The sequence below is a fragment of the Takifugu flavidus genome, chromosome 16 (assembly GCF_003711565.1).
Source record: "Takifugu flavidus isolate HTHZ2018 chromosome 16, ASM371156v2, whole genome shotgun sequence".
NCBI lineage: Eukaryota > Metazoa > Chordata > Actinopteri > Tetraodontiformes > Tetraodontidae > Takifugu > Takifugu flavidus.
Genome location: NC_079535.1, coordinates 9,764,789 through 9,789,635, shown reverse-complemented (window position 1 = coordinate 9,789,635; position 24,847 = coordinate 9,764,789). Strand labels below are relative to the sequence as shown.

The window sequence follows — 24,847 nt, the reverse complement described above, 5'->3', positions numbered from 1 at the left end:
GACCTACATATTTGCCTTATGATCATTGAGCACATTGAACTTTTTCTCTCCCATTTTATCCCCTTCAGCCGTAAGCGCAGAAAGAAATTCCAGGTGTTAAGTGACCCCGGTATTAAAGGTAAGGGTTGTAGCTATTTACCTTTGGTTTTCACTCCTAATACTTTTTAAAAGCCACTGGGAATAAATAGCTCTTCTGCTTCTCTGTCATTTTCCATTTGAGTTCCAGTGGAAATGTAAAAAATGTGACGGAGGGAGGCTATTGGGACGTTCTGCTACATGTCATCACAAATAGAATAGGTGGGGTCTGTGTTATAGTCACACTTTACATTGTGATACATTTTGGTGGAACAGGAATGTTACATGGGACATTGAGAGAGAAGGGGAGAGAGTGAGAGGTGGTGAACCACAGTGGTGGAAGCGTGTTGCTGTCTTCAGGGATTGGCCATTTTTGCAACTGAAGATTAGACGCATTATAATCTGCAACAAACTTCACTCCTGCAACTTCAGAGAACCACGGCCATGTTGCTTTCTTCCTTGTGTGTGTTCTGTCCTGAGATGCTGACCTCAAAAAGCTCAGCAAACACACGCTCGATAAACTCCAGGTTTTATTCTGTTTCTTTAATATCTTTTAAACTGAAAATGAGGCCGGAGACCTATTCTTAGTAGACCCACAGAGATAATTGCCCCGTCCTGTATACGCCCAGCAAAGGAGGGAAACACTCTTCCTGGCAACGTGCATCCATGAGGAACCCACGGAAAAATACGGAACCTACCGACAAACTCCTTCCTCAGCTTGTCTCTCTGCCTGAGATCGTCCATCCCGAAGATGAGGGCATTGATGACGCTGAGCACGGTGGCCATGTACGAGGCGTTTTCGGTGGCCTGCAGCTCATGCATGATCACACTGAAGCGATACTGCTGCATCTTCACGTTCTGGAGGGGACACTAAAGTGAGTGCAAGCTCATGCTTCAGCGCCAATACGGAGGCCTGGATTTTTCCCGGATTAACAGACCCGCGTTTCGGCCACTAGAGGGTGCTATTGAGACTTATCAAAACAGTTGCTTTTTCACCATTGTATTAGACGTGTCCAAGGCTGCAGAGCGTGGTGATCACGATCACTTCTGTCTCAACATTGTTAAAAAAAGGTTTGTGGTACTGATGCTATTTGATACCTTTTATTGGTTGCTATGCACTTCAGCCAAGCCATCAATCATAAGTCACGAAGCCACCGTCAAACTAAAAGAATGACACATATTACAATGAATAAATACACTTAAATTGACACATAAAATGACAGAAACATAAATAAATAAAATGCCTCCCTGGTTAACCACCATTCGAGGTAGAAATGAGGTCTTTCATAAACATTTGATTGTAAATAACAAGCTTGCCTTGCCACGCTCGACCTTTGGGCGTGTGCCTTAAATTAACACACCGTTGGAACCAACCTAAGAAACCAAGGTTCCTACCTGACCTGAATTTCAAAATAAAATACAAAATAAACTAAAATTATGGGCTCTTCCTCATGAACTGAGGCGCAGCGCTTGGGGACCTGTGGCAAGACCCCAGAAGCTTCTGTAACTAATCCCACTTTTCTGTTTTAAATAAAAAGAACACTTCATTCATTCAGAATTGAAAGTCTATTTCTTCCTAAAAAACAAACGGTGCATTGGACGTGTAAGTAAAAGTTTCCTTAACACAGTAAAAATCACATCGGTTTAAAGCAAGGGCATGCTTCAAGCTCCTGTCTCCTGATAGAATATGTAAATTATGGGTTAACAGGAATAGAAACTCCTACATCAGCAGCATTCTGGGATAGGTCATTATTAGTTATGCAACGTTGCCCCCGTATATTACTGCTGACTGAAAAGCCCAACAGTGTGTCACAACCATTGATTCTGATTCCATTATATCAGACAACTTTTGTGGATAAAATTTGATAAAAAATCATAAAATAAAATTAGATTTAGACTTAATTTCAAGTACAGAGGGCGATTTTTAAATATGACTATCTTTTAAAACAGGGAGCATCCTCTCCCAGAGAGTCGGTCCAGAGCCTCCAGGAGGAGGTCTAACCCGCTCAGCTCCAGGAACTGGATCATCCATGCCTCGTCGCTGCCCTCCAGGCGCCGCTTCAGTCCGGAATAGTTGACCACGGTGGGAACTTGCAGCAGCCTGATGCACAGCTCCGGGTCAGCACTCTCCAGGTTGGCGTCCAGCTGAGTGTCTGAGTCCTGAGAGGAGCCCAGGCGATCCCTGAGCGCAGCCCTCATTTCAGACAGAAATGAGATGAACTTTATCAGAACACACAGCAGAATAGAAAAAGACAGCTCTGCACTTCTGTGGATGAGCAAAAGATGTCAGCAGTCCAGTCATCACCAGATCTGCCAAATGTCCCCACGTAATCTTGTCTGATTTCAGAGCGATCTGCAGTTGGCCAGTCTAGAGAAATCACCCACAAAGCCTGACTTTAAGGAATCGCAGTTGTCAGACAGCAACCTAACTTACATGGGCGGATGTGGAGATGAACCTCACATGTACCACTAATAGCAAGGCGTGCAGGAGGCATAACGGGACTATTTACCTGCCCGTAGCGAAATAATACACTCGAAGGAAACAGATGAATTTGCTATCTGAACACTGTGACAGATCTTCTGTGGGTAATATCGGGTGGATGGCGCTGCGCTCCGGTCGCCACGGCCTCCTTTACTTTTGTTGCGAGTCTGGCATCGTCAAACCGGAAATATTACAGGAGAAGAACATCCGGTTAACCTTTCAGCATTAAAGACACAGGTATGTTGCCGGGGTAACGGCCCGTGCTATCTGATAATCCATGAGTGAAATTCCTCCCATATAAACTATTAAAAGTGATCCAGTGTCATTTTGCATGGCATGTGTAAAGTTTCCACCCAAACTAAACAGCACTTCAGATAGCATCAGTGATGAGGAGATATAGTAATTGTTTCCCAACAGAAAAAAATGTGAAGGATTTTAGAGTGGATGGAATCCAAGCTGCTAGTTGGTTCCCACAGTTTTGTAAGTTTAAACATTTATTTGAAACCAATTTAAATGTTGCAGTGCAATTATTGCCTTTCCTTAGGTGCCTCAGGTTTTTTTTAACTTTAAGTTTCAAGTTCTGGCTGAACTATACCTCTATTGAGTGGCTCCTAATGCCATAGTGTTAGCATGGCTTTGTTAATATGCTGGAAACTGGGGTTTCAGCTGGGAGCACGACGATGAAATCTGCCGCATCGTTACTCAAATTTCAACACTAAACAATACAAGTGGCTTCTCAGCCACCACTCTATAGGCAGCCACCAAAGGCTGAACCTTTCCCACTGACTATAATGGTTCCACATACTTTTTTGTTTTACAGTGAGCAGCAACAGCTACTGAGTAAACAGGTATATGTACAGTAGACTAGGCTGAACTTGTTCAGCAGGGTCAATTATGAAACTCAATATGGATACTTAACAACCGTAGGTCCGACTTTCTTTATTGCCATGGGGTGTATTTTTAAATGGATTTGTGCTGCTTTTTACATGATAGTTCCAAGGAAACATACAGAACTGCTCAGTTGTAAATGGGAGTGAGGGCAAAAGTAGATGCATTTTAGGGTTTTAGGGAAACAGAACTATGGGTACAAGCCTGACTGAAGACTGTGAATGATACTCAACTGAAAGAAATGTTTTTACTTCATTTGTGCCAAAGCTTATTGTATACATGTCAAATATACATGTCAATTACATCTGTGTGTGTGTGTATGTATGTGTATTTTTACTTTCATTCTATGCAACATTGTATTACTGTTACTCTGTGCATATGGACATTTTAAAAATGTTTTTATATTGTATTGCAGAAATGTATGCGGTTTTACAATGTGTACTCAAAATATGTACTGATTAAATGTTATTCAGTTTATGCTTTGCCGATTACCGTCAAAATGCGTCGACAATGAAAAAACTACATTTCCCAAATGACATTGCGCATCCAAGTTGCCAGTATGATGACGTCATATTCCTGCTGCCTATGTTGACAGAAACGTTTTATATAGACGTCCTTTAAATCTTCTCTTTTCTTGTGCTTTTCCTATAAACTACCGTCGCAGAAATGTCCTTGAAAGCAAAGGATATCCTAAAGATGGACATTTATGGTTTATTAGGTATAGAAAGCACCGCTACACCGAAAGAGGTAGGTAAATTTGACTAGCTATACAGCTGGTCAGGGCTGACCAAGAAAGCTTCTAAATGTATTTAATGTAATGTAATACCATATTAGTAACTCAATATAAAAGGAAAGTTGGGAAAAAAGTGAAATAAAAAGTAGTGTACGACGCTTTTGTTTGTGTATGGAATGTTATGGCAGCTTGTTTGAATCCTGTGGGATTTGTTCATGCCTATGATATGTAAAAGTATTTTCTGTTGTCTAATGTAAAGGCAAAATACTATTTGGAATGAAATGTTAGGTTCTTTTCGCCTATATAGGTGATAAAAGACTCGCAAACGGCGTCATTTTAAAGTGTGATACAGCAAAAGCGCCACTGAGCGGAGACGTTGCACCAGCTAGCTGCACAAGTTATGCCAAGGTGTTCCTGTCCATGGATGAAGTTAACCATATAGAATAATTCATGCTTGTTCATAATAGATGACCACAAACATTACTGATAAATGTTACAGTTTATGTGATAGTTAATTTGTAGATTGAAAGTTTTGTCTTTTGAGGAGGCGCTGTCTACAGAAGGCTCAAACAGCAGTGTTCTGCTACATCCTATTCACAAAGATAATATATTAGAGTAGCTCTGTATGACTGCAGATAGAAGGAAACCATATTTACTTTCGTATCATGGATTCAGAATATGTGGTTTGAGCACTTCCAATGCCCCTTAAATGTTCTTCTCCGCAGTATTTAATTATGCTATCCATATATCATAATAACCTGTTTTGCTTTGTCTAGCATCTGGAATCCAGCTATGGACGGCCTTGAATTCCTTCATTTGATTTCAAAGCTTGTGATCCACAGAGCATTGTCTAAGAGGAATTTAGTGGTTGTAAGTTGTGAAGAAGGCAGCTCCAAAGTGACTTGTTTTTTGAGGGCTGTTGATGGTTTAGGGAGATAAATGTTGGAATGTCTTTCGTGTTTAGTGCACTGAGGGCCAACAATTAAGTTTGTGGAGACAGATGCCGTGGCATTGATTATTTATCACTCCTGTTTGGCTCTGGGCTCGATTAGTTGAGGAAAAGAAGCTCATAATAGCGCCTTATGAGAGGTTGTCTGCAGCTTTTAATGTCAATGTATAAAGTGAATTGACAGAAGGGATTTAAGCTATGCATCTGCCTGCCTCTTCTCTTTATTATTTATTTCTGATGAAATTAATAAGCTGTTGACCTTGTGTTGAATTTGACACCACATGGGCTGTGATTTAATTTATGTTTGCCAGTTATCCTTGTCCTGCCAAAGGGGGGGGGGGGTGTAAGCTAAACGCTTACCATTTAAAGAGCATTCACCTATAAACATTAACAGTTGCCTTGTTATTGTTCAAGTGTCATTCTACCACCAAATACACATTAAAACAGTGCTATTTGAATCCCACACAGGCGCTAAATCTCATTTCCATTGTATTATTGTTTCGGTCCTTTTCTGCCCCTGTGCTGCTTGTTATCCAGCTGATAAGGTCCCATAAAGAAAAACGATGTTGTAATTAAGGAGGATGGACCGTTACCATATCAGCTAATCAGTCTCACAGGCTTCACAGGCTATATCCGCTCTGTGTCGCGGCTGCACCGGGGCCACTTTGTCAGCTGTAATTGCCACTGAAGATTGGTATAATGAGGACGAGATGTGGGCCTGCAGTTACGACTGTGGCATGGAGAGGTCAGTGGGGCTGGTTTAAAGGAGCGATATTAGCTTTACAACTTCTTATCTATAGACTGATGATGCTGACGATTATAATATTATTATTATACTGTCACAATAGCTTTCTTTTCCCAGTGTTGGTGCAGATTTCCAGGATGATACCAGTCATTGTTAACTGTGGATGAAAGGATGCCTCGCTGCGTGGATGACCTTTAAGGACAACCTGGCTTATATGTTGATTTCATGATAAAACACGATTTGCACACACATTTGGTACCAAACTTCTCAGAATTACAAGAAGCCATCTTTTATTAATCTCACAATGGGGAAACTACTGTTCTCAGGACTGTTTTTCTTTTTATTACACAGAAGATTGTACACATGCAGTCACTGGGGGGAGGTTACAGAATGAGTAACCATGAGAAATGAGAAGATCAGCATTCAGAGAGAATATGACCTGAAAGTTTGGGATAATTAACTGTATTAACTAAAGTCATTTACTGTAGTTCGATAATGAGGTGCAGCCTGGGTCCTGATCAGTGATGCCATGTTGTACTACTCAAACATCTTCATGACATGGACACATGGTTCAGCCATGAGGGGACTGCAGGTGATGAGGAACATTGTCTTCAGAGCAACTGTGACCAACGATTCCAGCTCTTAAATCATCATAGCTGAACTGTCTTTCAGCCCAGTGTATTCTGATATCAATTTAATTAGTCTGGCCTTTTTAGACAAACCAAAAAACCCCTTTTTTAAAAAAATCCTTTACACTCAAACATTTACTTCACTTGACTGATATATTGTGATAAATTTGACATTTGGCATGTTGAATCTTCTTATGCATAAATCCTTTTAGACAAACGAGCCGAGTGAATATAGCGAGCCAAACGTGATGGAGGAATTAGCCTTTATTTAACTGTTGAATTAAATTTAAAATAAAGCCAATGTTGGCCAAGAGATGTTGGAAATAAATTTTGACATTTAGAACTTATCTGACTTCCAGAGGGCTCGCTGGAGGCGTGATCCTTGCTTTGGCTTTAAATTTGAACATTGGGAACGCAGCAGAATGTGACTCAGTTGACTGTTGGGCTCATTGGTGTTGCTGTTTAAATGGCCGGGACACTGATGGATTACACTGCTGTAATCAGTTCCCTCAGAGTTTTCTGTTTTCCCCCGTAAAGTCAGCCATGTATTGTTTGGCAGGCGCACGGAGAGCTTGTGCAAAACAACCCACCGGGGACGAAGCATCCAGCGCAACCTTTCTGTGAAGGAAAAGAAAGGGGCTGTTAAATCCTCTGGTCTTCCCAGGCAGACTGCGTGTGTGCAGAACGTTAGCATCCTTGATTAAGAGAGGTGAGACTGTGCGTGCGTGTGAGAGAGCCAGCCATAAAGTCAGGATGTGTGCCAGATCTTTAGCATGCAATGCGTACGTGCAGAATGCTGCTGCAGCCCCTTCTGGTCTCCCCCCTGAAATGTTTCCTGCTTCTCTTCTTTCTGCAGAGGAACGGAGATCTAATGAAAACCACCTTGTCATGAGCTGTTCCTCCAGGAGGACCAGTGATTGGTTAGCACACAGGCAGTGACCCAGAGTTAAAAAATCAACTTCAACTAAAACCTCATATGACATTACAAACACCCTAATGTATTATTCCTCTTTTCCACTTTGCTTCCCAAACGTTTTGGATGACAGCCTAAGATATTAATGGCTCCCTCCGTAGATCGTCATGAACAATGGTCGTGTTTTGTCTCTTTTATTTTTCTTCCAATTTGAATAAAGATGAAATTAATACGACTCTAAATCTTAGGCCGCATTTGTCTTGAAAACTGGCAGCCGATATCAGAACGGTTGGGCGCTCTCCAGCGAGTCATTCGCCGTGCGGTGCAGCGAGTGCCGTGGCGGTTAGACACCAGCATGGATCTGCTCCGGTATCGGTCCAGGGAGCAGCGCTTGATTTTCAGTTCCATGCAGAACATGTTCCATGGTGGCTTTCACGGTTCCTGACCGCTCCTTGAATGCAGCAGCTTTTTGGTTTTTTTATGTCTGGGCAACCTCGGCAGGCATCGGAACATCTAAAGATGCATTTCATTAGAAGTATTGATGATCTTGAGGTGTTTTTTTTGCTTTTAAACCAGAGCTCTTTTCATGTCCTGACATGAGGCCCCTTAAAAGATCGAGCAAAAGTGGCTCATTTTTCACCCTTCAATAGCAAACGTGTCTGAAATATCATCTTTTGGCAGTATTACTGATGGCAGCCTCGCTTCTATTCTTGCAGGATTTTTAAAAACGGGTCTCACCAGTTACGCTGTGTCGAACAGATGGAGGCCTGAATTAAGTGATTGTTTTGCTGCTGAAAGTTCTGCTGATGGATCTGGACCTTTTATATTCTTTCTCTCAATGTACAAAATAGAGGGAGGAAAAAAGTGGGTCAGGACAGGGCGACATCTCAGATTGTGACTTTCTCTGTTTTTCACTTGCATAACTAATTGAATTCCCTTGTATTTGTTGCAGATCAAGAAGGCGTATCGACAGAAAGCTCTGGAATGCCACCCGGATAAAAATCCAGACAACCCAAAAGCAGGTAAACTGTTTGTCAAGGTTTTATTTTTATTTTCTCCCCAGTGTCGCTCAAAGAATCCTCGCATACAGAGAATTATTGATCCTCAGCTCAAGAACAGCCACCGATTGGTTCTGAAATCAGAACTAACAGATTCAGACCCCACATTTATACCTGCACTGCTTTTTAGGAAGTCTTTGTTGTCAGGCAACCCTTCACCAACAGAACATCGCCACATGTTTTGGCAACCTGTCCCTCCTCCCCCTGCTTTTGCCAACCAGCCTGCCAACAATCAGGCCCGAGATATGAACATAGCTCTTGGTTGGAAGAGGATCACTTTGGATGAAGGACCGCTCACAAAGCATGTGAAGTTTAAATTTCTGTGATTGCTGGATTTCTGATTATGTTAAGGCAAAAAAGGAAAATTGTTTGAGGGTATGGGTGTATGTGTGTGCATGCACGAGGCCAGATTCCCAGAAATAGAAAATAAGTGGTTTAGAGGGCCTCAACACTTGAACCTGCACAGGGTTTCTATTGCACGGGAGTGGAGCAGGTTCTGGGACTTTTTGTCCCATGGGGAGAGGTTGCTTGAATGTTAGAGGTGATTTGGAGGTCATGGTGTTTTCACTTGCTGAAGACACGCACGCAATACACAGTCTTTCCCAGTAATCTTCCATATTGTGACACTCTGAGCTGCCTAGCGGGGATGGTAGTGTTCTCCCAGTCAGGTTTAATTCCAGGCCATGATTTGAGTGTGGGTAACTTGACCCTCTGTGCTGGCAGCTCATCCCCAGAGCCTTCTGTTAGTGTTTGCTGCCAGTCGACCACAGGGAGTAACAGTATCAGTCCGTCAGGCCTCCTGTAATTGAATGATTAAAACAGGCTCGGAGCTGCAGTAGTGCGGCGACTGTGCGTTACAGAGAGGGATTATGGGATTGCCGTGTACATTTGTGTGCCTCCGATGACATTTAGGGAGGGGGCATCCTGGCATTTTATTGGTGATTGCAGCTTCTAATATATGATAGGTGCAGGGGCTGGTGTGTGTGTGTGTGTGTGTGCTGTGGAAGGGGGTCCATTGAGACATTTTGGTCTCGCCATAACTTTGAATAAACAAGTTCTTTTTGAATTTTGAGGTTTAAAGCATCAACTCAGCATAAACTCATCATGATTCTCTTAATGATCACAAACATTCAGTCTTCCTTCCTCTTTCTCCCGTCTCCTAGCGGAGCTCTTCCATCAGTTGTCCCAGGCTCTGGATGTGCTGACAGATGCAGCTGCCAAGGTGAAACCAAGACAGGATTTGATCTCGTATGCCTGTGAGCAGATTCAAACACCTACATGTACATGTCATCCTCATATCCCGCAATGATTTTCAGGCTGCTTACGACAAGACCTGTGCTGCTAAGAAACGAGCAGAAGAAAGAGACAGGGAACTTGATGACAAGAGGAAAAAGTTCAAAAAGGGTGAGTTGTTGCTGCGGCGTTGATTCATTTATCATTTTATTAATGCATTTGAAATATTTGTTCATTTTAAGTCTGGAAACAATTAAATATAAAGACCCCCCCCCCTTGACTAAATCTAATGAACTCTCTAATTAGTGTTTCAGCTACAATTACATGTCACAACACAAATTCCCTACAAACTTTTAATAGTGTCTAAAAAGAGTAAGTTATTGTATGCAATGTTGCTAAAAATAGTGAAGTGTGAATGACGCACTTGTGTGTTTGCATCCTCTGCTTTGACAGATTTGGAGGCCAGAGAGAGACAAGCTGAAGCTCAGCGCCAGGAAGAGCTTCAGGCCACATTGCGTGAGCAAGAGGTAAGACGATCCATATATGAGATGGTACTAACAAAGTACTAATAAATATGGTGTTTGGAGAAGATTTAAATACAACAAAACAGTAAGAGTTTCACCACATAACACGGGCCAAGCCAGCTGTCTGCTGGAAACAAGCATCCAGGGAGCTGAAGTTCATCCAGGTGTTCTAGTTCATCAAATTTTCCAAAGACTCGGGTCACAATCACCATCTATATCATCTCAAGCTGACATTGTGTAATTATCAGTAAACCATTAGGTGATGTCGCATGACTCGGTGCACTGTGTTCAGAAACCCGCAATGAATAAAAATAGCGTGCATGCTCCTGTGTTGAGTCACAACATGTGTTCTCGATGGATGTGAATTTATGGCTCTATGTTGGGGGAGAGAATTATGTCGTGACCAGTAGGTGGCGCTCTTTAAAATGTTTTGTTGAAGTATTCCTGGCTTTAGTGAAGAGGTGGTTGAATGTAATCATGATTCACAGGGACTAAACACATTAACATCTCTGCCTGCAGACATTTTTACATGTTTTGTGTCTGTTTTCACCAGATTGCCCGTTTGAGAGAGGAAGGACGCATGATGGTTGAGGAGCATAACAGAAAGCAAACGGAGCGATGGAGAGAAGCACAGAAGCAGGCTAAAGGTTAGACCGGGAGAGATGTGTCCAAGATTTAGCTTTGTCCAGTTTGTCCTCGTCCTAAAACTCGTTCTGCAGTGAAAAGCGTCCTGAAAGCTTCAGCTGAGGACAGAACTTGCCTCCAGTGGAGCAAGTTGAGATTTTATTGAATATTTACCCCATAATTTTAGTTATTCGGTAAAAAACCAATGTGTTAAACTAGACTTTTAGCCTCTAAGAGCTATTTCTGTGTTGTGAAATAAAAGTATAGAGGCATATTTGGCCCCAAAAGCTACATTTTTGTGCCAGGATAATTATTCTTTATGGTAATTTGGCAATTTCAGTCTCTTCCACTTGCGTGCAGTCTTTCTGAAACCAGCTCAGTCTGTTTCTTCTCAAAGAATGCCAGAAGACCTACATATTTGCCGTATGATCATTTAGTACGTGTAAAATATCTCTTTTCAGGTTGCTGTGAGGTGTTACATGTCAGGAGTCATGCCTCAACAAAACTCCACTTTTTACTGAACTTTTTCCTATCCAATTTTATCCCCTTCAGCCCCAGGAGCAGATAGAAATTCCAGGGGTAATGTGACCCCTGTATTAAAGGTAAGGGTTTTAGCTATTTTAACGTTGGTTTTCAGACTGGGAGAAGGGATCAGGGTGATTATTCCAGAAAAATAATACAGTCAGATTTGGCAGAAACTGCTCCGCTAGAGTGCAAGTGCAGAACCTCATGGGGATAAGGATAGAGCTTTGGACATTTGTAGTTCATTATTTGTAGACTGCATACATTGTCTCACCATTAAGTGCAAGCCTGATCTAACGCCCATTCCTACAGAGGAGGCCCAACATCATCAAGAGACCTGATACTATGCCAAAAGAGGCCTTATTGTATTTCCTCCTGGAAACAGACTAGCATGCACATATTACCAGACTCTGGGGATGTTAGCTAATGCACTTAGACATTAAATCTGCTTTTAAAAATGCGATAGCCATCTAGTGCAGCAGTGTATTCCCCAGCAATTATGTGATCAACTAGCAAAACAAACGGCAGCTGTAAGGCTCGCACCATCTTGGGGGTCAAGAACGAGGACATTACGTTATTGTGTTACAGGCTATATAAAAATTATTCGAAGCATATATGTTTATTTATTCATTCAGGCTAAAGGCAGCATTAGCGTCATGTACTGCTGATTTTTAGCTGTTATATTTCCACCCTAGCAGTTACATCTTTTTAAAGTTTCACAGCTTTAAGCCCTCTTCAAATGGACTTCCTGTCTCACAGGTGGTTTCCATGCTGATGATCCAAGAGCTTAACAATCTAATTTCTCCTGTAGCTTCAGTCTAGCCTGATGTTTATTTGAAACTGTGTTATCAGGGCCAAGCGTGTCTTTCATGCTTGTTTGTGGTTCTGCTCCCCTGATTAGACTTTATCACGCACTCGCTCTTAAAGCTTTTAAACGCCACTGTGAATAAATTGCTCTTATGCTTCTCTGTCTTTTTCCATTCCAGTTGAAGTGGAAATGTAAAAAAGACAGCGAGACAAATGGAGGCTATTCTCAGGACGTTCTTCTCAAACTTCTGCAAAAGGTAAATAAAATACGTAGGTGGGGGTCTGTGTTCTAATCACACTTTACATTGTGACACATTTTGGTGTAAAAGGAACGTTACACGGGACATTGTGATCTGGTGTTGAGCTCATTTAGCTCCATGTCCAAAAACAGAGCTCTGTATGAACCAGTTCAGCCCTGGCATGACATCAGCACTATATTCTTCCCTTTAAATGTGGCCTATTAAGTTTTGTTGCAGTGAAAGTGCTGAGGGCAATGATGTAGTGCCCATTTAAAGCCACGCACGCCATTGTGTGTGCCCCTTTAACCAGGTGATTAAGCAACGCTGGGGGAGAGACGAGGAAATGTGCTCTTCTCATGCAACCCACTTCCACTATGAGCTGTTGTGAGGGCTTTCTGATGGGACAGGGGTTGGCCACAAATGAAGACAGGTCAAGTGTTGTTGATGCCAAACTGTGCAAAGAAGGCGTTTGAATTTCTGCTCCGCACGAATGTGGTCCACGCTCTCCCAGGCAGGAGAGCTGTGTCACAACAGAGTGGGGAAATAACATGTTCTTTTTACAAAGAGAATACATTTTCAGGAAAAAAAATGTTTATGATGGCTTGCAGTTGCTAGTGGGATGAGCCACTGTGTCTGGGAACGCTTGCACAGTGCACGCATACTTCTGCGTACGTGTGCAAACTTGTGTACTTTGGCTGCTTAAAATAATACATCTACTTTTAAAGGGAAAATATGTTAACTTGAGATATTTATATTTTATGAAACAGAGGCCCACCGAGACTCTCATTTGTCACTGTTGGCTTGTTCTTGTGGGTCCTGATGAAACATTAGAATTCTTGGACTTTCCCAGAAAATTACATTTACACAGACAAGGCACCTCTCTCTTATTCCTCAAGCAAGCCGCTGATTTAGTTACTGGGATTATTGGTTTTGGTTGTACAAACATGTTCTGCTAATGCTTGATAAAGTAGAGAATAGCTGCGCTCCTCTGATGGAGCATTTCCAGCATGCTCCCATTTTTGGTCCCCGTTCTAATATGTGTCAGAGTTAGAAATCAGACCTACAGCCAGTTCAGTTTTCAGCTTCCAAAACTTTTTTGCTGCGCTGAACTACAATCCATCACTGGTTTGTTCCCAGAGAAGTTACATAAACTGACTTGGATCTGTGTTGCAGTGTTACTCATTAGCTGTCACCCAGATAAGCACAAATATATTGAATCTTTTGTTTTTGCTCCAATGATTTTCCTCTCTCCCCATTCTGTATTTGCATGAATTGGAAGATGGGAAGTAACATATTCTGCCTCTCCATTTCCATTTGGTAACTGTTCTTTTCTTTTCTACCTCTAGTATGGGGATGTTTTGACCGTGCTCGTATCAACCAAGAAGAAAGGACTTGCTATAGTTGAATTTGCAACTGTGAAAGCAGCTGTAAGTATCTAACACTCCCCCCATTGGTGTCCTGGTTCTGTCTACAACAATGAAAACCCTTCCCCCAGCAGTTTTTAAGATTTACTGCTCATCTGTTTATCATTCATTGGCCTCAAAGCCTCACCTGCTGACACCCGTCGTAGACATTACAGCCCTGGGACAGTTGCTGTGGCCCAGGTTAATGTTTGCTGTGATGTAGCAGCCGCTGTTCTGGCGGGGATCAGTGGATCGAAGCATATAATCCGCTTCATTGTTCCACAATGTCTGCACCCTCAGGCCCGTAATTGTGAAGCTATACTTTATTATTGTGACTTCCTCACCCCGACATTTGGTTTCCCTTCAGAAAACAGGTCTGCCGGTCTACAGTCCACTTCCCTTTCTCCAGTCTTGCTCCAGGAGTTGGCTCCGTCACAATCTGTCTTTGTCTTTGTTCCCGTCTGCATGTGTTTTGTGTAGATTTGTTGCACCAGCAGTCCGATTTCCCAGGCTGGAAATGTGCGGAATGGTTTTGGAGACTTTGCTACTCTGGTCTCAGCATTGATGGTTTTTTTTGCTGTGTGTGTGTTTTTAGGAGATGGCAGTGAATTATGAAAGAGGGCTGAGTGAAAATCCATTGAAGATTTCGTGGCAGGACGGGAAGCCTGAAGCTACTTCGTCACAAGCTCAGCCAGGCCAGTTCCAGTCTGATCGTGAGGTATGAGCAAACCCCAGATTGTACTCTCGTAATTCCTCCCGTCGCAACACAAATAATAATCGCTCTCACAAAAATGTATGTAAACCCTTCTAAACTTCACCTCACACCCCCCCATTGGGCCTAAATTTGCAGGCAGCTCTTTCGCCCTTCAAGAACAGTTACATTTTTGTTATGTCCGCTAGGAATTGTCAGTGATTCTTGTTGGTTCCTTTCATTTAGTTCATATGAAGTCATGTATTTTTCCTCAGTGTCCATTTTATTTATCCTCCATTATTATCTTTGCCTGTGAGTCGACCCTCTTCATCCAGGGATATGTTTCCCGAGGCTCAACTTCACGTCACTCCCTAAACCCCCTCGGTGTTTTAGACAAGGCTAGCATGCGAGCTCCTTCACAGCAGGACTGTAGTGTACTAATCTTTTCAAATGTTATTATGCTAACCTGCTCTGTCTTACACGTATCCAAATTCAATTCTTCATGTTTTTTTTTAAACCTTCGAGAATGCAAATAATCCTATAGATGTGTATTTTGTCTTTCATTACCCACCAGCTAGAATATTCACTAAAACAGGCCTCTATTGACATCCTGGTACAACCCTTATTGCTATACGCGCTCCACATCTGGCCTTGGGTCAGGGGACATGGGGGGTATTGGAAATGGGGGGACAGAGGTAATCAGAAGCCAGAGAATTGTCCGAGTGTATCTTAGATCTAATATTCATGTTCCTTTCCTATTGGCCATCCCACCATTACTCCCTCACAGCATCCAGCTGCAATCACACTGAAGAATCTTGGGTTAGGACGCACTTTTTATAACCTCATCAAGCCAAATATTATGCTCTGAGAGTTTCTCCGCAGGGACTTTGGACTCGGACATATGATTTCAGCCTTCACATTCCAGCTCCTCTGTCTGGATTCAATGTGAAGGGCAAACAGCGCATCGGCCCCCACATCCGAGAGACATCCAAAAAAATAAACCCGGTGATGACAGAAAGCAGGCAAATGATTTTTACGCAGCACTGACAGCTCTTGTGAAGTTCAGTTTGACAAAACCGTGTTTGGATATGAGAGAATTTAACAGGAATTGTCAAATAAGCGTCAGAAATCATAACAGTTTATATAGATGGAAGCACGTACGTCAGTCAGCTGTCGTTGACCCGAAGGGTTCAGCTCAACCCCCACTGACGTTTGTCATATTCTGTCATTTGGATCCTGTTTGTTTTATTTTTGCTGGCGTGAAATTAGCAAAGCTGCTCTACAGGACATGCTTAGATGTTGAGAGCCTGATGAATGAGCGAGGTTGTGGAGTCTGACTCTGAGTTGGCTTCAGCATGAGTCCATATTGTTCATCGATCACCTCCTTTGCCACTTCATGAAACACTTCCACCACTTGAATATAATGTGTTTTGACGTGCTACAGCCAGAAACTGTCAGTTTCCCTTTATGCCATCGCAGGGGAACAATTTGATGGCCTCAGAAGTTGTGCCTAGGGAAGCGATTTCCGTAGAGGAGCCTGTGTATTCACCATATATGTTTTTAGTTCTCAGTTAGTATCTGACAAAACAAATTAGTCCAAAGATTCACTTTCCAACGAGATGACAGTTTTTCTGGGTATTTAGTAGGATATTTAGACAGCGATAATTTGTTACACATTGCAGCCCATCTGGCTGACAAAGACAAGATAGTTTGTCTTCAATTATGGACTCCTCTCACATCATCTTCGCGCTTCTCCATCTGCAGAGAGGCTTTTCCAAGATGAATATAAAATACACTAACATGTGTGAATCATAGACAAATAGAGGCTATAACATTTGTTATTTGTTATTATGGTTGACTTTTTGATTTTAATACTGTGATTGAGATAATATATATTTACTTGTTTCTTTTGTAAATGTTTTATTAATGAGTGAGCTAAGTAGTCGGCCACCAGAGCCCACGGTGCAACCACATATTCATCTTATTTTGACATCGGTGCCTTGACAAACCAGTAGAAAGCACTGACAACCACAGCTTGATTAGTCTCTGAGTATCACCTCTTTCTAAGTTGTTCTTAGCTCTGCAACTGCTTTAAATTTAGATTGGCTGCAGTGCATCATTTGTATCTAAATGATGTGCTGTTATTCTGAAATGACCCCACCGATCTAGTTATGCACATCTGTCCTTCCAAATAGAAAGTGGTTTTTGTTATTGTGAGACAGGCCTATAAGTAGCTGCTGCTGCTTCCAAATAAATGTCTATCCATCATTTTATATAAACACTCTAAAATGAGCTCATTAAAAAAAGCCCCGACATGAGCGGGATTTATGAACAAAACTGCCAGTCTGGCATTTAAAAGATATTTATCTTTACCAACATGCAGAACGAGGGAATGCAAAAGTCAATGCAAAAAAATGAAAGAAAAAAGATTGCGAATGTGTTGTTATGTTACCCAACAGACAGCGGTGGGGAGAACCGGGACAGATAGGCAGGGCAGGCCTGCCCACAAATGTTTTTGTTTGCAACCACATGGAAGTCTAAATGTAGCCTTTCCTGGTTGCCCCCAGCTGAGGCCCAGACTGAGCTGACTCCGACTTTCACCCCAGCACGTACAAGCACACCCACGCGTGCTCTTCTTTACTGTCAGTGTATGTGTGAATCTTGTTGGATTTGATGGGGGGGGGTGTTTTGTCAGAAGGTAGTGTTTAAACCCTCATCAAGACTTTTGCTGCTGTAATGGAAGTCTGGTTCAATTCCCTCGACACCCCCCCGCATATGTGGAAGTATCGTGTTTCCCTCTACCACTTTCCCTCTCGTGTGCCACACGGCGGAGCATTAGATTTTGATTTGCAGCTAAGAAAACAGTCAGCTCTCGCTGCTTTTTTGGTTTTATTTTGTTTTCTGAGGTCTTGGACCTGTGGCCTGGCCTGGCCTGCCGCCCGCCCCGCCACTGCTGGCGCGCTTTTATTGGAAGCAGAGCTGTGTGTTTGTTTTCACTGCTCTTGTTGGGAATGAAAGATGGGGGGTACCTTGGGCTACCTTTGAGTGGGGCCTTCAGGGTGCGTGCGGAGGATAAATTGCCCTCTACACACAATGTACCGGCAAGCATTCCAGTGAGCCAAGACATCCCGAGTCGATGACCTTGGAATTCAGCCACAGCTTTTCAAAACACAACGTTTAAGCCGCTGTCGTGCCATGTGAGGTTGAGAATTAAAGTAGCAAAAGGAGGGAAGTCCGCGCTCAAATCGTTGACTCGACATCAGAGTTCAATTAATAACAGGCAGACGGTTTTGACCTCCGAGTGGACTGAAGGGAATGGAAAACATTAACTTTATACTATATTTAATTTTAAAGTGAAGGTTAACAATGTTTGCTTTTCACCTAATGTCCCCCAGAAACCTAGAAATTTGCTGCGAACTCTGAAAAGAAAAAGTTAAATAACAGGATTTTCTGCAGCACTCATTCCAATGACTTCTTCCTCTGAGAGACTTTTCATTAAAGCGAAATCTCCGGTTTATGAGAAAGTGTTTGCCCTTAAAGTATAAATTATGTCTCCACACTATTCCAGCTTGATTGAAGTTTCCTGCGTTGGTTTTTCAAAGCCTTCCCAAATTGTCTATTTGTGCAGTTTCTCCATCACCTGGAGAACATCTTCCAGGATCGAAGGGCCCAGGTCAAGGCTAAATGAAAAGCTACTGTCCTCCTCCGGTCCCACACCTTTATCACTGCTGTCAACAGAAGTCTTATCCTTATTTTCTCTTTGGCACCATTTCTCCTCGTCCATCTCTCCATCCTCGGTGTCCAGAAGCGGCATGGAGCTGCATTTCTTTTTCTTCTGGGGTGCGTTGAGCTGGTGGCTCAGACGCCACTCCGGGCTCTCCGAACCGTCAGCCTCGTCCAACTTCAGTCGGGGGGGCTTGGGTGGCGGCGAGCACGCCATGAAGATGTTCTGCTCGCTCTGGGAGCTCTGCCTTAGCAGACCGTGGCCCATTTTTAAGAAGGAAAGGTCACCAAAGCTGTCCATGTGGGCGCCGTTGCCGATATGTGAAAGGTGGCGGAAATCAGCCAGCGGCAGGCTGATCATGTTGACGGAGAGGACCTCCTTGCGTTTAGAGAGCCTGCTGGCCCAGCGACCAGAGGGCGGCTTCCTGTACAGCGACGTTCTGAGGGGCATCTCGAGAGGCCTAGAAGACGGACGTTTAGACGGCTCCTTGGTGGTTTGATCGCTCAGCGTTTGATTGGGACTCCTCAGAATGTAGCGAAGTGTAAATGCATCATGGCATCTGCAACAAAGCACAAGATACAGGGTTAAGGCTAATAAATATACCAGTACCAAGTAATATTTAATTGTTTCTAGGTCTGTGTTTAGTCATACAGTTTCAGCCAATATCTCGTGTTTGGTTACAGCAAATACAGCAAATGACAACAAATTATATTTATTCTTACTCATTAATTTGGGTTAAACCTCTGAAATCTTGGCCACATTAGTTTAGTGCAGAAATAACATGTAAAGTCCGTAAAAATAGATTAGTTACATAAAATTAGCAGTGCACTTTAGTTCAACGATGCTATACCGTGATCAACGCGCCTCGCTAGACACGAACACAAAAGCAACCACAAACAGCCACATTGACAAACTTAAACTAAAGTTGGCAGCTTGAAATTATAACATTATTTTTGCGTTACCTGTAATCAGTTCTACACAGAACTCCTTTGATCAACGCTTCTATCGGTTAATCTGCTCAGTCTCGCCTCGCAGCAGATCTGCGTTCGTGACTTGAATCACTCACTCTGTAAATTTGTAACTCACTGCAGCTAACAGCCTTTGTTGGCCTGTAAAGGTTTTACCGGCACATTTGGAGCAGCGGGGGACCGGAGCGTGCAGGCCCACGAGCATTCCTTTCCAAACATGTCAGTTTGGCCAAGGAGGAGTCTTGAGATAAACCATCAAGATCACATTTAAGGAAAAGAACCTTTAAAAAGGCTCATTACAACAAGCTTTCAAAGATTACCCTCAGACCGCTGGGTCCTGCAGTCCTGCTCAGATTAATGATTCTTACCTGACTTGCTGATCCTGTGTGGGATCCTAATCCCGCCCGTCTTTTGTCAGAGGAATGAGGCAGTACCAACCCGCTCACCCTGACAGTCCCTACCTCGACATGATGAGACCTGTCCTGGTCTAAGCCTTTCTGCCCTCACAGAAGCAGGCGAGGTATTTCCACCAGTAACGCAAGCAAAGCCTCTTTATTTAAAGAGTTTCGCACCCGTGGAAGCATCTCGTACCTGAGTATTTGTTGCTCCTCACTGTTGTCATGTGAGCCTCTTGTAAAGTTTTCCCTGGTGAGCTATTCAAATGTCTCACCTGAGAGATAAGACGGGTGGGATCAGAGTGCAAAAGCAATCAGGTGGAGCCTTTTCTTCAGATTGAAGGAAGCTTTTTTCTTAGATACGTTTGCTTTCCTCTTCCTTCAGACTCATTTCCAGATGATTGTCCCGCTCTTAGTTTGGCAGCGCACAGTGCCCACAGATTGGTGAAATATATTCCCGTGATACTCAGAATAGCCACGCCGAGTGAGAAATTACAGCTCGCATCCCAGCTCGGAAGGCCTTAAAAGAGCGTAGCCGTTAGCGTGATAACGAGCAAACGGCGCGCGTTCCGTAGGTTTGCACGATTGTGTCAAAAAGGAAGTTGTAGACGGTGAACAAACAGGCCACTCACCCATAGGTGGGGGTTAACTGATCTCTAATCTCTGTCTCATTGTCCCTCTGCTCTGCTGCCTTCCTGAGTTCCTGCTTGCTGACGGTTTGTCTAAATCCGGAGTCCAGCCCACTGCCACCGGCTCTTCTGCCTGACTGGAGGCCTGGAGGTTCTCTATGCTATCAACACACCAAATCACAATAAGTAGCACCCAAACATGCATGTACAGGCACGCATGTCAACGTGCCGCAGTTCCACTCGCCACGCCCACGGCAACAGTCTTTCCCACTGGAATGTTGAGCGTTCTGGATGTTTGAAAAGCAACGTTTCCATTAGTGACCTTTTTCCGATGAGAGCGCAGGTGCTGCAGGTGAGGTCGGCCATTGAACGTTGGCGCACGCTTCCTCATAAAAACGCTTGAGATGATAGATGCAATTAAACTGTTTAGTTTGCTGCTCAGTCACATGGATCGGAGTCACAGAGGTGAGCTGCGTGACCCCGGCGTGTCCTCTTGCTCTGCATCCCGACAGTGAAAGTGATTAGTGGGACCAGACTGTGTTACTGACACAAATGATATTAGAATGTTTACAGTGCACGGGGGGGGTTGTAACTTGCTATATTTCTTCTGTGGAGCTTCCTCCTACGTCCTCAGAGCAGCTGTAGACGGGCAGAGCGTTATCTGCTGAAATCAGGCCTGACCTCACGAGACCGGTGGTCCCGCCGAGCATGCCGCGCCGTGCACTTCCCCATCTGGACCGATGCTTTCAGCCCCAGCTGAAGCTGCGTAAAAGCCTCTTTCTTTCCTTTGCCCGACCATCGTGGCTGGTGCGGTCGGATGAAAGTATGCTGCGTGGTGTTGTTGCAGCATCAAACTGTTTCCAGATATTGCTTTGACTGGTTCTAGAAGCCTAAACTCAGGTTCGCTTTGTGGGGTGTTGATCAGCCTCTGCCGAGAGGACAACCTGAGGGTCAAAAAGTTGGAATGAGTTAAAGCTGTTGGTTCATCCGATATCATGAATATTGTCTTTTCTTACATCTAAAGTCAGCGACTCAGGGGAGTCATAAAAATTAAATAGAAATGAGCCTTCACTCAGATTTGTTCTGCTCAATAAAAACTGGTCTGTGATTTTAAGGCCATAAAACCAGACATACAGTATTTCCAGGGCCTGCTACTCTCTCCTGTCTTCTGTGGTGGGATGATCCGTGTTTACGTCTGTCACCACGCTGACTCCTGTCGCCAGGCTTTGTTTCTGAAGAGACGCCTCGCTAGGCCTTTGAAGCCGCTCCAACAGAAACCTGGCAGATCTGAGGAAATAAAACGGTCACTAGTCAAGACTGCAAGTCCGGTTTTACATAGCGAGCGTACGATGATGAAACTTTAGAGGTTCCTGACATTGGTTCAGCTATGTCACGGATGTGAAAACAGTATTAAATACACATTTAATGGCTTGTTGCTTTAACATACGGAATGTTTACATTAAAAATTGGCATTTAATGTACAGATGTGTAGTTAAAACACTGTTTTTCCTGCACGTGTGTTATTAAGCGTCTGAAAATGTTCGGCCGTGCCTCCTGGCACTGAATCACCAGTAATTATAAGATCGCGTGTGTGGAATATTTTAATTACACTGAAGCTCAGGGAATGAAGGTAAACACACATTAGAAGAACAAGGATATTAATATAGGAATCCCTATATGCCCGAGTTCAAGCGGCGTGTTTTTTCTATTTGTTCTTGCGGCCAGTTCTGGGGTTTAATGAGAAATATGCTACGTTCTCTGGGCCTTACCCAGAAGGCCGAGACGTGATTTTGCCTCCCCAACATTGTTCTGTTGGATATTAGCGAGGCCAAACCTCAACATCTCCCTTTTTCTTGGGTTCTCTTGACTCATTCATCAAAAAGAGAAACACCAGGGCACCGAGAGTTCAGGCCTCCATTTCTGTTTTACACTGTTTATTTCATTTTCTCTGCTTCTAAATGTGCCCCCAGTCTCCATAAAACAGGCTTAGCTTGTCTTCAGCTCTACATTATGCAGCTAGACTCTATAATTCAACAAAATCACTTTTTTTTCCTTCAGTTTAAGTAAAAGAAGGTCTTGTTTGTCACACGCAATAGCCAGATGTTTACAGTAGTTGTAAATGTACAGGCTTTAATACAGGAAGTAGAATGTAATATCTGTTCACTAACAAAAACAGTATAATTGACCAGGTTTTCTGGTTTAATGTCTGTCATAATAAATGATGAGTATTCCACATCCTTTTATAATAGTCAGGTTTTGTCTGTCGAAGAATTCCAGCTTGGCTATGGGTTGGCCTCCAGCACTGCGGCTGCATGGCCAGTTTATTTGAGTTAGAGACGGTGTTCGAGCACCCACACACACACCACACACACACACACACACACACACACACACACACACACACACACACACACACGTTATTTCCAGTTATGATCTTGGAGGATTTCTTGATTACATTTTTTCATTTGGACCAGAAACAAAAGTGGACATTGCCTCTGTATTTATGATGATGAAAACGTCTTTTGATCTGTTTAGGATCATCCCTGAATCTGCATCTAAATGCAAAACACACAATTAATGGCTAAGGTGGAGTAAATGAGACATCGGCTGGAAATGTTCGTTGTCGAACATTGTTGTAGAAACGTCAACCTCACACACTCCAGTTACACAAGAACATATAAAAGAGTGGGGTAACATGCAGCTGATTCAACAACGGGCTTCTTGGGAACCGCGGCCACCTGCTCTGCATGACACACCCGCTCTGTGTGTGTGTGTGTGTGTGTGTGTGTGTGTGTTACGCTCCCTGAGTCAGCTTGGTACTGGTATTCATGATGTCACGACTGGCGCAGGTCAGGCTCTTTGGTGAAACAGCCATGATGTCATCAGCTTGTTTGTGTGTCTGCATTTTACTGCCCACACCCCCCCTCACCTCAGCAATGGCCTCATGCCCTCTCGGCATTGTTTTGGGGCTGACTTGTGCTTTGTGGTTGCCTGCTAACTTTGGGCCCCCCTGCTGTTAATTGCAAGATGCAGGCACGCATACGGAAGAGCAGGTACCTGGCCTACACCCCAGGCAAGGAAACTTCCTAAAGCTGCCTTAGATTGCTCATAAAGCACCTGTTAATGGTCAGAACAGGCTGACGTCAGCGTGCCTGTGTGCGAGGCTGTGTATTTCCCGCCGTGTCCAGTAGAGGGCAGGGCAGCGTGGCGATGGGGCCGCTGAGGGAAGGCAGCGTGACAACAACTTGCCCTTGTTTGTTGAAGTTGAAGATGCGAGACTTGTTTATTTACCTAATGGCGTTAGCGTGATATTTCAGAGTTACGTGTCAGACAAGGGCTTGAGCTCACTTTGCTGGAATGATAATAGCAGCTTTCCTGAATCCACGGGCTGAGTGGCGGGCTGGGGGGCGGGGGCGGGGGGACTTCCCCTTCCCCCTTTTCTATTCTTTCTCCATTCTTGCCCTCATTCTCTCAGCACATGGATGTCGGAGTCCCCGTGATGTGTTCCAGATGCCCCCAGCTTGGCGAGCACATTGATATAAAGCTACCTCTCTTCTTCCTGGCGTTCTTTCCCAGTCTTTAGCGCGCACACACACACACACACACACACACACACACACACACACACACTCCGTGTCTCCTGCCACTCGCTGCCGTAATAAAATAACACCTCTGCAGTCCCGCTGGCTTCCAAATGATCCCTGTTTCGATAGACATGCATGTTATCCACACACACATGCTGCAGTATAATTTATGATGTCCTCTGGCCTCCTTGTGGCATATCGTGATCAGATCTCGTGCGTGCGTGCAGCGCAGCGCAGCCTTCTGCTCACCCCCCTCCTCTCCAAATATCACACACAGACACACGAAAGCACGAACATGATTTGCAGGCTTACTTCCAGCTCTTTTTTTCGTGGTTAAATAACTGGAGGCAGCAGAATTACCGTGTCTCATGCACCCAGTGTTGATGCTCTGGACATGGTCTCCTCTGACCCTGCTGTCATTCCTTCCCTCAACCTGTTGATTCAAATTCTTCCTTTGGCTCTGTGTGGATACCAGAAAAAGCCATCTTTCCTTGCCTAATGCCACGCGTCTGTGTTTTCCTTCCTCCTGCAGGGCTCCCTGATAAACGATAAAGACTACGAGTCCCTGGTGCTGATGAGGATGAGACAGGCTGCTGAGAGACAGAAGCTCACAGAACAAATGCAGAAAGAAGATGAAGAGGACGCCGAGTTGTAGCGTATTCGGCTTTAGTTTCATAAAGTGTTTCTTTTATTGTCTGTACATATGATCCTAATGTGGTCAAATAAATCTTTCTAAGAACAATGTTTGTGATGAAACCGTGTGCATTAGTGTTAAATAAATGTCACTGGTCTTGTTTTTTTAAATGCCACCTGGACACCCTTGCTCTCTGTTGGCACTTCCGTCCGCGATTACAACATTTCATTGAAATAAACCGTTGGAAAACCTCTGGTGGTTCGTTTGAGGAGTTTGGAAACAGCCTGAAAATGTCACGCAAGTCGTTACCTCATCGCTGTAACCAGCTCGGGGAAACGTAATGGTTGTTCCTCTCTGTTGCCGTGTGCAACCGTCTCTCGGCGGGCCGACTGTTGGAA

The 24,847-nt window shown here is 43.7% G+C and overlaps 3 protein-coding genes across 11 annotated transcripts; 1 reads left to right on the top strand and 2 right to left on the bottom strand.

The window, feature by feature from the left end:
• Positions 1–323: 323 nt before the first annotated feature.
• Positions 324–2,773, bottom strand: inf2 (inverted formin 2). Its single transcript, XM_057011573.1, has 3 exons — positions 2,031–2,773; positions 1,471–1,475; positions 324–933 (listed from the first exon to the last, which is right to left on the bottom strand). Exons 1-3 carry the CDS (start codon positions 2,272–2,274, stop codon positions 619–621), a joined length of 564 nt encoding a protein of 187 aa, XP_056867553.1. The 5' UTR covers positions 2,275–2,773; the 3' UTR covers positions 324–618.
• Positions 2,774–4,000: 1,227 nt separating this feature from the next.
• dnajc17 (DnaJ (Hsp40) homolog, subfamily C, member 17) lies at positions 4,001–24,557 on the top strand. Its single transcript, XM_057011828.1, has 11 exons — positions 4,001–4,192; positions 8,367–8,436; positions 9,636–9,694; positions 9,789–9,876; positions 10,159–10,232; positions 10,783–10,876; positions 11,406–11,455; positions 12,362–12,439; positions 13,768–13,848; positions 14,420–14,542; positions 24,348–24,557. The coding sequence occupies exons 1-11, from the start codon at positions 4,112–4,114 to the stop codon at positions 24,468–24,470; spliced, it is 921 nt and encodes a 306-aa protein (XP_056867808.1). The 5' UTR covers positions 4,001–4,111; the 3' UTR covers positions 24,471–24,557.
• Positions 15,336–21,534, bottom strand: LOC130513178 (cdc42 effector protein 2). Of its 9 annotated transcripts, XM_057011832.1 has the most exons (3): positions 21,366–21,533; positions 19,576–21,175; positions 15,336–18,798 (listed from the first exon to the last, which is right to left on the bottom strand). In XM_057011832.1, exon 3 carries the CDS (start codon positions 18,687–18,689, stop codon positions 18,132–18,134), a length of 558 nt encoding a protein of 185 aa, XP_056867812.1. In that variant the 5' UTR covers positions 18,690–18,798; positions 19,576–21,175; positions 21,366–21,533; the 3' UTR covers positions 15,336–18,131. The 9 variants fall into 9 exon arrangements, with proteins under 9 accessions (XP_056867812.1, XP_056867814.1, XP_056867816.1 ...); XM_057011834.1 differs by having other exon boundaries at positions 19,878–21,534; XM_057011836.1 differs by having other exon boundaries at positions 20,235–21,534.
• Positions 24,558–24,847: the final 290 nt, after the last annotated feature.